This window comes from Protopterus annectens, chromosome 7.part0 (genome assembly GCF_019279795.1).
Source record: "Protopterus annectens isolate FY-2018-M chromosome 7.part0, PAN1.0, whole genome shotgun sequence".
NCBI classification, from domain to species: Eukaryota; Metazoa; Chordata; order Ceratodontiformes; family Protopteridae; genus Protopterus; species Protopterus annectens.
In genome coordinates, this window is record NC_056739.1 from 1,175,725,479 (window position 1) to 1,175,738,074 (window position 12,596).

The 12,596-nt window shown below is 41.1% G+C and overlaps 1 protein-coding gene across 1 annotated transcript in view; it reads left to right on the top strand.

The window, feature by feature from the left end:
- Nucleotides 1-12,596, top strand: part of LOC122806145 (inter-alpha-trypsin inhibitor heavy chain H3-like) — a 1,222,311-nt gene that overhangs the window by 542,958 nt on the left and 666,757 nt on the right. The window contains exon 9 of the mRNA XM_044076382.1: nt 4,371-4,496. Within this exon, the coding sequence (XP_043932317.1) occupies nt 4,371-4,496 (126 nt within the window). The remainder of the gene's footprint in view (nt 1-4,370; nt 4,497-12,596) is intronic.

The window sequence follows — 12,596 nt, forward strand, 5'->3', positions numbered from 1 at the left end:
ACCATAACAGAAAGAAAGCTGTGGAATGTTGAAGAATTTTTATTTATCTATCTATCTATCTATCTATCTATCTATCTATCTATCTATCTATCTAAATTTGTTTATGTATGGTAGAGCACTAATATCAGTGGACCAATTTCAGGGGCAGATTGGGGGAGCACATCACAGAATAGTACAGAAATAACTAATGATAGAGGGCAATTTTACAAAGACAAAAGTCTACGAATTTTAAGTCACATTTTTGTCTAGGAAAGTCAGTTGTTATTATAAACATTGTATATACATTGACTAACAAAGTGAGTGTAAGTATTACATACAACTCAACAGAGAAAAAAGAATGAGTGTATGTAGAAAGTATATACAAACCATAGTCAGCCAATACATGTAGAAGGAAAGGATGGCGAGTTCAATTTAGAAGAGAGTGGGAGAGCTGAAGTGTTTGGTTATGTGGATTGTTTAAAGGCACTTACCCCATGCTTCTTGCAATAAATAGATTTTTAATTTTGGAGTAAAATTGGAGTAGGTGGAGATGTCTTTTATGTGAGGTAGGAAAGATTCCCTAAGTTTGTTAGTCAGTATTGAGAGGCATGTTTATTGCATTGTAAGTGGTTTTGTGGTAATTTATAGTTGTGGAATTTTGGAAGTGGCTTCTTTGTAGGAGAAGGTGTAATTAAGAGCTTTGCTTTAAGTGGGGAATATGATTCTGGAAGTAGGGGTTTCAGGAGAAGTCATTCAAGAAGGGCTGCTGTTTGTTTAACTGATGGTCATTTGGCTTTACCGAGACTGTGGCAGCAGTGTTACTGAACAAGAGAGCAGGTGATGAATCAATTTATTTTATTGAGGATTGTCTTTTTTGTTGCTAAAATCATATCATGCCTTAGGCTATAATGAGCACTCCTTATTCAAGATGGACTAAAATGACTCCTTTGCCAATTGCTACTAGCTGGTTTTGAGAGAGAGGGTGAATTTTTCCTTGTTCCAAACAGCAAGAAATTGATTTTCTTAATGGTTTTGTCACTGTGAGGTTAAAAGCTGGTTGTGTGGTCAAGAGAGTTACCAAGATACATGAGGCGGGAAGTTGTTTTGATTTGGGTGTCATTGTTGTCTTTGATATTGAGGGTTAATATAACTTTAAATAGTTTCTGGTGAGTACCAAAAAACATGAGCGTGAAAATAATAAATTGTCAGCAAAACAGTTACCATGGATAAGAAGGTAGTTTAGTTCACAGAGAGAGCAAGAGAGAGAAATAGTAGAAAAATGCCATGGCGTGCTAGGCTAGACTTAGCTCTACAAGTGATCAGAGAACAGTCTTTGGGTGTGGATTTTGGAAGCCGATAGGACTGTGTTGAATATGCATTTGGTGACTCAGTCAATGAATCCGATTTGTGTGCACTTTGGTTTTCTTTTCTTTCTTTTTTTTATTTTATTTTTTTTATCTGTTGGACACTAGTGGTATGACTTGAGAGACCAACTCTCTCTCTGGTGACCAACAATTCTGTTTAGAATAGTGACATGGATTTAAGGACCGTAGTCCCTATTCTTCACATACTAGAGTGCCATTTTGATGGCAGTGTGGAAATTCCTATCACTTCTGTGCCAGTAATCCATCACATATTGGTGACATTCAGGCCATCTTTGACAACTTTATAAACTAATGATGTAACATTCTACAATAATACCTGTTAGGTAACGGTTGATACATTGAACTACCAGCACTAAATTAAACAATCACTTCTACTAAAAACATAATAAAGGGACCTTGACTAGGAAGATGCTTGTACATGTCTACACCCCAGGCCAAAATTTGCAGCTGAATAGGAAGAGAGGTGTGCAAAATTCCAAACGTTACATAAGATACCAGTATCACAGATCTTTCCCACTTTAGCTTTGGCCATTCTTTTGAATTGTCTGTCCCAGAGGAAGAGAATAAGCTCTTGTCTTCAAAGCAGCACTGAAAATGATCTGGCTTCACTTCCTATTTATTTACTTACTTCATGAGCAGTTGACTGTTTTATTAATATTGTCCCTGGAGTCTCCATTCTAATGTTATGGTGTGTCCATTGTTTATATAATGGTTAGGTCTTGTTTTATTAATTTTTTACAGTTGGATATTTTTTCATTTAAAATTTCTTCGAATTACAAAATGTGATACAGTACTCTTAAAACCTTAAGATTATAGTGTTCGGTTCCTTGTACTATGCAGGCAATCTGTCATAACTAAGGATTCAGTTCTAGTCCCTGTAAGCCATGATGCCAGTCTTATATCTTCCCCTTCTCCCCGTGTTTCTTTCATTTTTGTTTCTACCAGTGGAATTCATGAATAGAAAGTTGCTTTTGCAGTAGATTTCTCTTGCACTCTTTTGTTGGAGTATGTTGTGAAAAATGTCACAATTGTTTTTGGTCTCTACAGCAATATCAGGGCCAGGTGCCATCTGAAAACAGTATAGATGTGGATTACTAGAGATAGATGCTTTTATGTCCAGGGCAGTCACAATCCAGTGAGTCACTGTAGTCCTGTCCTATATTTTCTTGGCAACCTTTACTATCAATGAGGCTGGGCTGTAGTTGAGCAAACATCTTCCTGAGAGAAGATGTTCCAAATAAAGTAAAATCACAGCCTGCAGAATATATCATGGAAGACTTTGACACCTAATGCCCATTGCAGTCTGTCACTAAATACCTGACTTTCCACTTTTTCCATCATACTTATAATTCCTGTAAAATGCTTCCTGTATTTGCTACTTGATGTCTGGCTAGAGAGGGTGAAAAGATAAATAGGAAGGACATCATCTTGTTTAATCAGAGAGCTTTCTACCGGTTAATTACTTGTTTTATATCACACAGCAGTCAGCTGCATACGGTGGGTTTCAAGTACAACTCTTCTGGATGTAATTTATCCCATGGTTGTTTATGCATTGTGGAAGTCTGTAAATTATTTTGTCCTCCTTGGTCTTCGTTGAAAGGGGTATTATAACACTGTAAATGAAATTAAGGCTTTGGATTGATTGTTGATTTCACAGGCAAAGCCTCTGCTCTGTTGAAACAATCAGCTGTAGCCCTGAGCCATCCTTGATTTAGACAGTAACCCAAATATGTAGTAGTATTTGGCAAAGAGGTGCTTTTGTTGTATATGTTATGTTTTTAGCAGTACCGTCATGGTACATTAGATCATAGCTCTCATCTTCCCTTCTCAAGAATGTGGAACACTACAGAACATTTACTAACAACTCTCTAACAACTTGATCTAAGAAGCTCACAGAATGGTTACAATGTGTTACTTTATGTTTATATTTATAAAAATGTTCTTTTCATTAATTAATATAATTCAGTATTACTTACCATGGGTAACAGTTTAAAAAAATGTTCTAAACGCTGAATTGTGACCTTTTCAGTGTGCAGCAATATGGGACTTGGACTTTTTAAGACTCAAAATAACGAATGTTTTTCATAATGAGGTACACTTCAGAGGTATGCATTATATGCCAGCAGAAAGAGAGTTTTATTTATTGCTCTTTAAATCATGAAGAAGATCAGTAAAATTTCAAACTGCAGCTGACCCAATGTCACACTGTAGACTGTCTGCTCTTAGAAATGGTGACCTGGTTTTGAATAACCCTCTCATTCCCATTAGGGCCAGCAGGGGAAGGGATGATCAAGGGCTATCACCAATTTGTCTTTCATTTGCAGGGCAGACGTGAGTTCATCCAGTTTGTGCTGTTTTCCAGATAGAGAACAGGTGGCCAGCAGGCATAAAGAGAAATAATACAGCCAACACACTTCATGGCTGTCGTAGTTGGAAGCTCACATCAAACTATAGAAACATGCACACTGAAACATGGCATGTCAGGTACAGGGGAATACTAGTCCATTACAGAAAAAAATGCACTGCTATCTGCAGTATGACAACACACTGGTTATGGCAGCCAGATCGTCATACAAGAGGTAAATAAATGAGGTGGGGGGGGGGTCTAGCAATAGATCTCTAAATAGCCACATGATAGTACTTCAGAACAGCAAATGACGTTCTAGGAAAATTGAGAAATGAGAAAATAGCCAAAAGTAAAAAATAAACAAAAAAAAACAATAGCCATCACTTCTCTTTGATCCTAAACACTTAATGAAATGCAATTAGGTATCTGCATTTAGGCATTGCCCCATAAATGTTTTTTAAGAATACTTTTATTAAAGTATTTTTTGGTGCTATTGTATGCTGGTCTTTCTACTTTTTTGAAAGGAATTAAGCAAAAGCAATAAAGTTGAAAGCATTCATAGAACAATAGTTGCACATCTAACTATGATTTCTGTAGTCACATCCAAAGAATCAGTGTTTCTTTAATGACTCAGTAGTTTATCTGTTTTATTTAATTAGGGACTAATATCAATGATGCTGTACTGGAGGCTGTTAATATGCTGGATGATGCTGAGAAAAAAGAAATATTACCTGAAAGAAGTGCTTCAATTATTATTCTTTTAACAGATGGTGCACCTACTTCTGGTAAGTATGCAGTTATAATGGCTTGTACTTTGGTAAAAGAATGTTAACAGTCTTTTTTTGCATGTGTGTTAACCAGTATTCAAGATCCAGTATTCATAAGAACGTAACCCAATGGAAAACTGGAAAACAGAATAGTTTATTTTAATGTCCTATTTCATATTTCTTCAAACTAGAAAAAATGCACTATTGCCTACAGATGCAAACTCTTATGATGTGTAAGTTGCTGTTGCACATTTGGACAAACTGAACAACGTTGAAGTATCTGCAGTTCCTTTTTTGCATAACCAGAATGTTTAAAATGTACTTCATATACATTTGTAATATTGAAAGTGTACACGTACTCTTCTTAATGGTGCAAGTCCAAAAAACATTTAAACAAGGCAATGATGCCTGTATAATGTCACCTTTTAATTTATCGTCTTTTATCAGATAACCTATTACACTCTTTAATTATTAATTGTGACTGTTGCACAATTCAGCAGGTATTATAAGAAGCATGTATTTTTAAACTTGATGTTGAAGGTAACATTTGGCCAGTGAAAAGCAACTAAAAACCAATGTTGGCTTTCCATCTTTGCTGTTTGGCCATAATCCGTTCATCAGCAGACATTTTGAAGCCTGCCCAAGCTATGGCTATCCTTTTTTTTTTAATTCTTCTAGCATTGCATTTTTTTTATTTAATTTAGGCACCAACATCAATCCCACCTTGCCCTATCAGATGTCAGGTATTCTGAGTAGGAGATAGTCTGAATCCCAATGGCTTTACTAGCAGTCAGTATCCTGCTGGGAAATATGTTCTTTCACACACACACACACACACACACACACACACACACACACACACACACACACACACACACACACACTTCACATTGAAAGCTGTTGGATTGGTGTTATGGTTAGTCTTTTGGTGCAGAGAGTGCCTAATCCTTATGATATGGAGTAAGTGAAACTGTTAATGCAGTCTGATGGGCAGTTGTTGGTGTTCATTTCAAGCACCTTGAACTCCTACAGATCAGGGAAGATATGGCTGGTGTTTGGTTGTCTGGAATGAAGCTACCTTGAGGAACTATGTTTTAGCATAAATATATTTTAGCTGTAATAGCTGGAGTTTCTAGGAAGCACTAATGGGATTCAGGCTGCTGTCTGCCCAGAGTACTTTCACATATATATAATGGAGAGAAGTGAGATTAGAGCAGATACACCACTGAAAGAAAATATTACCACATTTTGGTGGAGGTGCAGATAAAATGTATGTAATGCCTTATGTACATATTCATGTCACATTATTGATTCATTAGTGAAATTTCAGGATTGGCAATGCAGAGTACTGAAATAAAAAAAAAAGACTGAAAAAAACAGGAGATGATCAAATGTCAGACATCACTGTTCTCCTTTATTTAAACTTGTTTTTTTTTGGGGGGGGGGCAAGCCCCTATACCTCAAACCTTTATTTTATATATATATATATATATATATATATATATATATATATATATATATAATGTGTGTGTGTGTGTGTGTGTGTGTATGTGTATAAACTCTGCGATCACCATATGTCTGTGAATATTCTGAGAAATTACATTCTCATACTTAGTTTATGAAAGTCCAGATTTTTGGAAATTCAATCCTGACATTTTAAAGAGTTACCCTTATTATTTCTTGTAGTACTGTAAAAATTGCCAGTATTTGGTACATTTATTCAGAGAAGAAAGATTTGTTGTGAATTATTTTTGTTATGGAACCCATTAAAGCAGTTTGATCCTATTTATGTTGAAACTGTTCATGTTGCAGCTTGTACTGAGTCTAAATTGGTTACTGAAGTTTTGAAAGTACCAAAATTGTTAGACTTTGCCTCCATGAGTATACAACACCAGGATATAATACCAGGTTTTAGACTGGGTCAGTTTCAGGGTCTTGCAAACAGTTTGGAGGAGGACAGAATAAAGAATTTGGTACTTTCCATGTCATGTAAAAATAAACATGTGGGACGACCATTGTGAAATATTGGAACATTTTTTCGTCACTGGAATTGAAAATGAAAAAGAAGCTTCCCATTCAGAAGGTTGGTGACTAAAATGTTGATCTCTGAATTGCAAATAATAGTCAGGGATCAGAATTCCAATATCTATAAACCAAAAACTGAATTGAAAACATAACAGAAATGTATTGTTTCGGAGTAAATCCCTTGCACCACCCCCCACATGTTCTCTATTATTTAGGATGAGTTCTTTTCATTGAAGTTAAACTCATTAAAAGACCATTCTGTTGAGTTTGGCCTTTTCCTGAAATAGAGTGACCTTGGAGGATGTTTATTTATTTATTTATTTGTTTATTACATTTGATTACTGGGTAGTGTCTGACTGGGCCTGATGGCCCATTTTCAGCAGAGACCCGGGGAGAAAAGCTCCAACAAATTGTAAACCGTTGCAAAACACAAAAATATAGTACAAACAGTTAAAGCAAAACAGAATTTAACATGTAATATAACTAAACAGAGACAAGTGCATAGATGAATCTAATTTAAGTAAGGGGATTCTAATAATCATAGGCCCGCAGCCCCTCCAGAACTCCAGGAAATACCGATTTGAGGGACAAGCTTAATGAAATGGACTTTTATGGAGTTTTGTCTTTCCAAATAGGATGACACCCAGTTGTTCCTATTCAGATGCTGCATGCCATCAGGGAAAAAATGACACATCCCTTTCCTGATGGTGTATGTTCTCACAGTTAAAATACATGTTGAGCTTTCAAAAGTTGATCAGATGAAATTTATTATTATGATTATCAACTATTAGGATAGGAACTGAAAAAAAAGTTCTTATCAGGGGAAATCCTTCTCAGTATGGTCAGTCTGTAACCAAATGGGATAGGTTATTTTAAGCATAAAAAGGAAAATTGGCTAGGCTTAAAAGGGCTCGCAAGAGCAACTAGCCTAATACTAACCTATGAACCTGTCTGTGTCGTTGGATCTATGGTCTGCATTTTGAAGAGATTTAAATTGGATTCTTCTGTAATCAAGCTTACTGAATCTGTGACATAGCTTTTTGCTCAGCTGAGAAACTTTGTGCAGGATTAAAATTATAGTGATGTATTACATTAAATGTCAGTAGATGACAGTAGTAGGCTGAATAAATATTAAACTGAAATAAGGTTGAAGTCTGAAGTAATTTAGCATTTTATTATGCCTTTTTCTAATTTATATTCAAATGTGTTAATTTGTTAATTGGGTGAGTGAAATGGTCCTTTTTGGACTACTTTCTTCCACTACCCATGCCACAAAGACAAAGGTAAGCAATACAGCTATCTGGGCAGTTTGAAGCAGTAAATTGTTTATCTGAAGTTGTTAATCTTTTTCCTATTCATCACCGATGGGCTCGGAACTCGGTCGGCCTTATACCAAGCTCACGTTCACCAAAAACTCTTGAGCTAAGCTGCTATCCACAATGCCCTTCACTCATTTACCTCAGATCTCATTTGCCGCACAGCCATATAGCAGCGTTTCACCAATCTCTCCAGCTAAGTGTTGTATTTTTCATATTTTATAGTATTTGTGAGTTCTTTCTTGTCAAACTATTATTTTTTTTTCTGATAACTTACTCAGCTCTACCCATGGGTATCTTTTTTCTCGTACCATTGTTGGTATTCATCCTTTTACCCTTGTGGTATTCCCAATACCATTGTTGGTATTTCCCTACTTTCTATCTCTTTTTTTCCTTTCTAGATAAGCGTTGTGTTGTTTACTGTTGATATGTCTGGAAAGAAAGGGACAATGGGGTTTAAACATTGCTCTTCTTGCAATGGAATACTCCCTAATAGCAATCTGCATGAGGAATGTGTTTATTGTTTGGGGGTTCCGCACTTATCGGCAAAAACCTCCCTGTGACATTTGTGCCAGTTTCAGTCAGCGGACACCAAATGAACGACATAATATACTAATTCTCAAAGGCCTGCTTCCTTCTACCTTCTCTGAGGCTATTTCTACATCAGAGGTCTCAACCCCTCCATCTGTTGACAAAAAACATCCTCATTCTGACCCCACTTCACCGGCCGGTGATAGGGGCAAGCCTCATAAGCATAAGGCCCATAAGACTTCTTCGGAACATAGAATCGCCTCCTCGGTTCTGACCTCCTCGGCTCTGAGTTTGGCTCCAGTGGTTTATACAGGAGTTGCCATGATCGCCTCATCGATGCCGGCCCCGGCACTGATGACTACGGCTCCCACTGTGATTTCGGCTCTGGCCAGTTGGCCTGCCTCTACCTCGGCACCTATGTCCCCCATCTCCGCTCCGGCGTCAGTTCCAACAGCCACTCCGGAGCTGCTATTGACCTCCACACCAGCTGTGACTTTGGCTCCAAGCCCATTCTCAGCTCCAATTATTCCCCTTTTACCAGTCTCTAAGCTGGAATCCTCAGTGCCGATTTCCACTACCAAGGACCCAGTGCTCCACGTCTACAGATCCGTTTCCCGGACAAGCTTTTAATCCCTTTTGGACCGGCCTGATTCCCCTCAGGGGCATCGGTAAGGTCCACCAGGAGCCTATCTGAATTGGATGTGGTGCACCTCTTTGATCAGCTGCTGACTGCCAGGGAAATTACAAACTTTCCTAGAACCCATCCCACTAAGGGTTTTGGGTCCATTGCCCCAGTGACCCCCACGTACTCTCCTCCCTTGGACCCCTCTGTTCCAAGGCTCATATTTCTAACATCTGTGAGAGGACCCCTTTTCTCGGTGTTGACAATGACCGTGTCTGAGGCTCTGAGGCCCCTTTGGGTGTCGGTTCCGTTGAAACCCACCCTTCCTCAATCTCATGCTTGGGGGGGTGGAGCCCTTGGTTCCGGCCACGGCTCCGGTTGTTTCACCGGTTCCATCTTCGGGTCCAAGGGTGACTCCCACACCAGTTTTGCTTGAGGCTCCGTCTCTGGGAGCAGACCTCGTGGAGTGGGGTGTGACTCCGGTTCTGAAATTGTCTTCTTCATTCTGGGCTCCCATTCCTCTTCAGGTGGGCCTGCTTTCTGGGTGATGGAGAGGGTGCTTGATTCGAGCAATCCTCCTACATTGGACCTACCACCCGTTCCTTCTGAGCTGCAGCTATCAAAGGCCACCGCCCCAGGACTCTGAGAGCGGAAGACCCAGGAAGCCCCTATACAGGGTATTTCCCTTTCTGAGTCATCTTTGGATGCTCCCACCAAAGAACCCCCTCAGAAACAGGCATGTAAGAGGAAACACGTGGACTCCCCAGAGGAGTCCCTCACTGAAGATATGGACTACGATGATGGGGAAGGGTCCCCACGGTCACCCCCTGATTATGTCTCATTTGGAGACATCCTGGAAATTCTGAGGCAGAAGGGTGACTGGAAGCCCTCCAACCCTTTCTCGGAGGAATCTTTATTCCTGCAGGCCTTCTGCTCTCGGCCCTCTACTTCTTGGGTGACCCCCCCCCCCCGCCAATGAGTTAGTCAAGCTCATTGTGCAGTGGTCATGAAAGAATACTGATACCATTGAGGCCATTCCCCGGAGATCAGATAAGATACTCTCCTCTCCAGAAGATCAGCCCCATTGGTCTAGAGGTTTGCCAGTAGATGCTTTGGTGGTGGCGGTGGTCATGAAAAAGGACCTTGCAGAGGAAAGTCCTGCTATCCACCCACCCAACAGAGAGTCCCAGGTGGTGGACAGATAAAGGAAGCGAGTTTTTGCTTCAGCGATCTTTGCTGTCAGGTCTCTGAACTTTTTGGCACATTTTACAAGGCTTCAGAGAGCTCTCATCGCCGAGCTCTCTGGAACCCTCGCGAGTCAAGTTATAATAAATGATAAAGTTGCTTCCTAACTTGCCACCCTAGTGTCAATTTCCAACTCGTCCATGAGGCTGCTGTCACACACAACTGAAGGGGTGGCTAGAGCTGCGTGTGCAGGCGTAGTTATGAAACGCCACACCTGGATGCCCATTTGTGACCTTGCGGACTCCTTCAAGTCTTCCTTTTTAAAAGCCCCTATCAAATCATCAGCTCTGTTCGGTTCTAAGGTTAAGGACACATTAGCCAGGTGCGAGCAGGATGGGAAGACCTTGTCTGCCATGGGTCTACATTTTTCCAAACCTTAGCTTTCCTTTACCAGGAACCAGAGGAGTGGAAAGATGTGGCACAAAAAGTCTCAAGGTCCTTACCGTGAGGCATGTGGTGAGGACTCCCCCAGGGGCAGAGGGGGTTCCAATAATGGAAGATGCCCCTTTTGGGGCAGACGGGGTCCCCAAAATCAGGACTCCAGGGATTCTTTCTCGGGATGACCATATCAGCGCTACCCAATTGCTTTCATCTGGAAGCAGTTGGGGCTCGTTTCTCTCTGCACCAAGATGCCTGGCACTCTATTACAAATGATCAGTGGGTGCAGAGAATAATTTCCAGAAGTTATCACATCACCCGATCTCTTATCCAAGACCTCCAAAATCTCTTCCTGATGTTCCACTCAGTCAAAGGGAGGAGGCAGCTTCAGAAGTAAGAAAGCTATGTCAAAAACGAGTCATCCAACAGGTCCCCACAGACCAGTGTGGATCCGGTTTTTACTCAAGATTCTTTTTAGTGCCAAAAAGACCGGGGACTGGAGGCCCATTTTGGATCTCAGCCAGCTAAACAAATCAGTGATTCAGACCAAGTACCGCATGGTCACGATTCAATCCATCCTCCCATTTCTTTAGGAGGGTGTGTGGATGTGCTCGATAGACCTCCAGGATGCGTATTACCACATCAAAATGGACAAATGCTCCAGGAGTCTCCTTCACTTCTGGCTGGGAGCCAATCATTACCAATTCAGAGCCCTGCCATTCTGTCTCTTGATGGCCCCCAGAGTGTTCACGAAATGCCTAGCAGTGGTGACAGCTCATCTGAGACTTCAGGGATTCCAGGTGTTTCCAGGCTCCTCTCCGCCCTTACCAAGCGCCTCCTGGTCAGGACCATCTGCTACACTCTAGCACTAGCTGAGTTGCTGGGCATCACCATTCACTGGGAAAAATCCAATCTTCAGCCCACACAACAATTTGAATTTATAGGGGCAGTATTCAGCACTCAAACAAGTCTGGTTTCTCTTCCCCCCTCACAGATTTCAGAGATTAAGGGCACAAGTTCATGTGATACTCTGTTGAAGGAAGGTGTCTGCAAGGGAAGTTCTTCAGGCTGTGGGGTCTATGGCGGTGGCAATCCCAATTGTTCCCCTAGCCAGATTACATATGAGACTCCTACAATGGCTCCTTCTGTCCCAGTGGATAGCCAATCTTCATCCCTTGACCTCTCAGATTCTCATCACCAACTCCTACAAACAAGATCTCCTCTGGTGGATGAGCACAGATGAAAATCTTTGGTGTCATCCCTTCCATGCTCCCCAACCCAGTGCCACAGTGACCATGGATGCTTCCCTGATAGGGTGGGGGGGCCACTTCCAGGGAAAGTCAGTCCAAGGCACGTGGTCCAGCATAGAGGTCAACTTGCATATCAATGTCCTGGAGTTAAGAGCGGTGCTATTGGCATTGCAAGTATTGCACCTGCTCTTTCCTTCAGGAACGATCGCTATCCAGTCAGACAACATGTCCGTCATATGGTACATAAACAGGGAGGGACCAAATCCTATCCCCTATGTCGCGAGGCCATGAGAATCTGGCATTGGGCGATAGCTTCCAACCGCTTTCTGATCGCAACACATATCCCGGGGAGCTCCAACATGATTGCAGACAAGCTGAGCAGATGCATCCTCCGTCCTCACAAGTAGTCTCTCAATCTGAGCGTGATGGCAGAAATCTTCAGCCGTTGGAGTAGCCATGCTGCAACCTTTTCGCCTCCCCCTCAAACACAAAATGCAGTAGCTATTTTGCCCTTTTTCTCCCCTCATGGGGAGTCGCCGAAAGATGCTTTGACTCACGATTGGCCCACGGGTCTTCTTTATGCTTATCCTCTGATACCTCTGATCCTCCTTTCTTTAAGGAAAGCTATTTGGTTGAGAAGCAAAGTGATCCTCATTGCCCCTTTCTAGCCTCGTCAAGTGTGGTTTCCCTTCCTCCAACCTCACCTGTTATAACCTCCTTGGATCTTGGACACTCGTCAGGACCTCATATC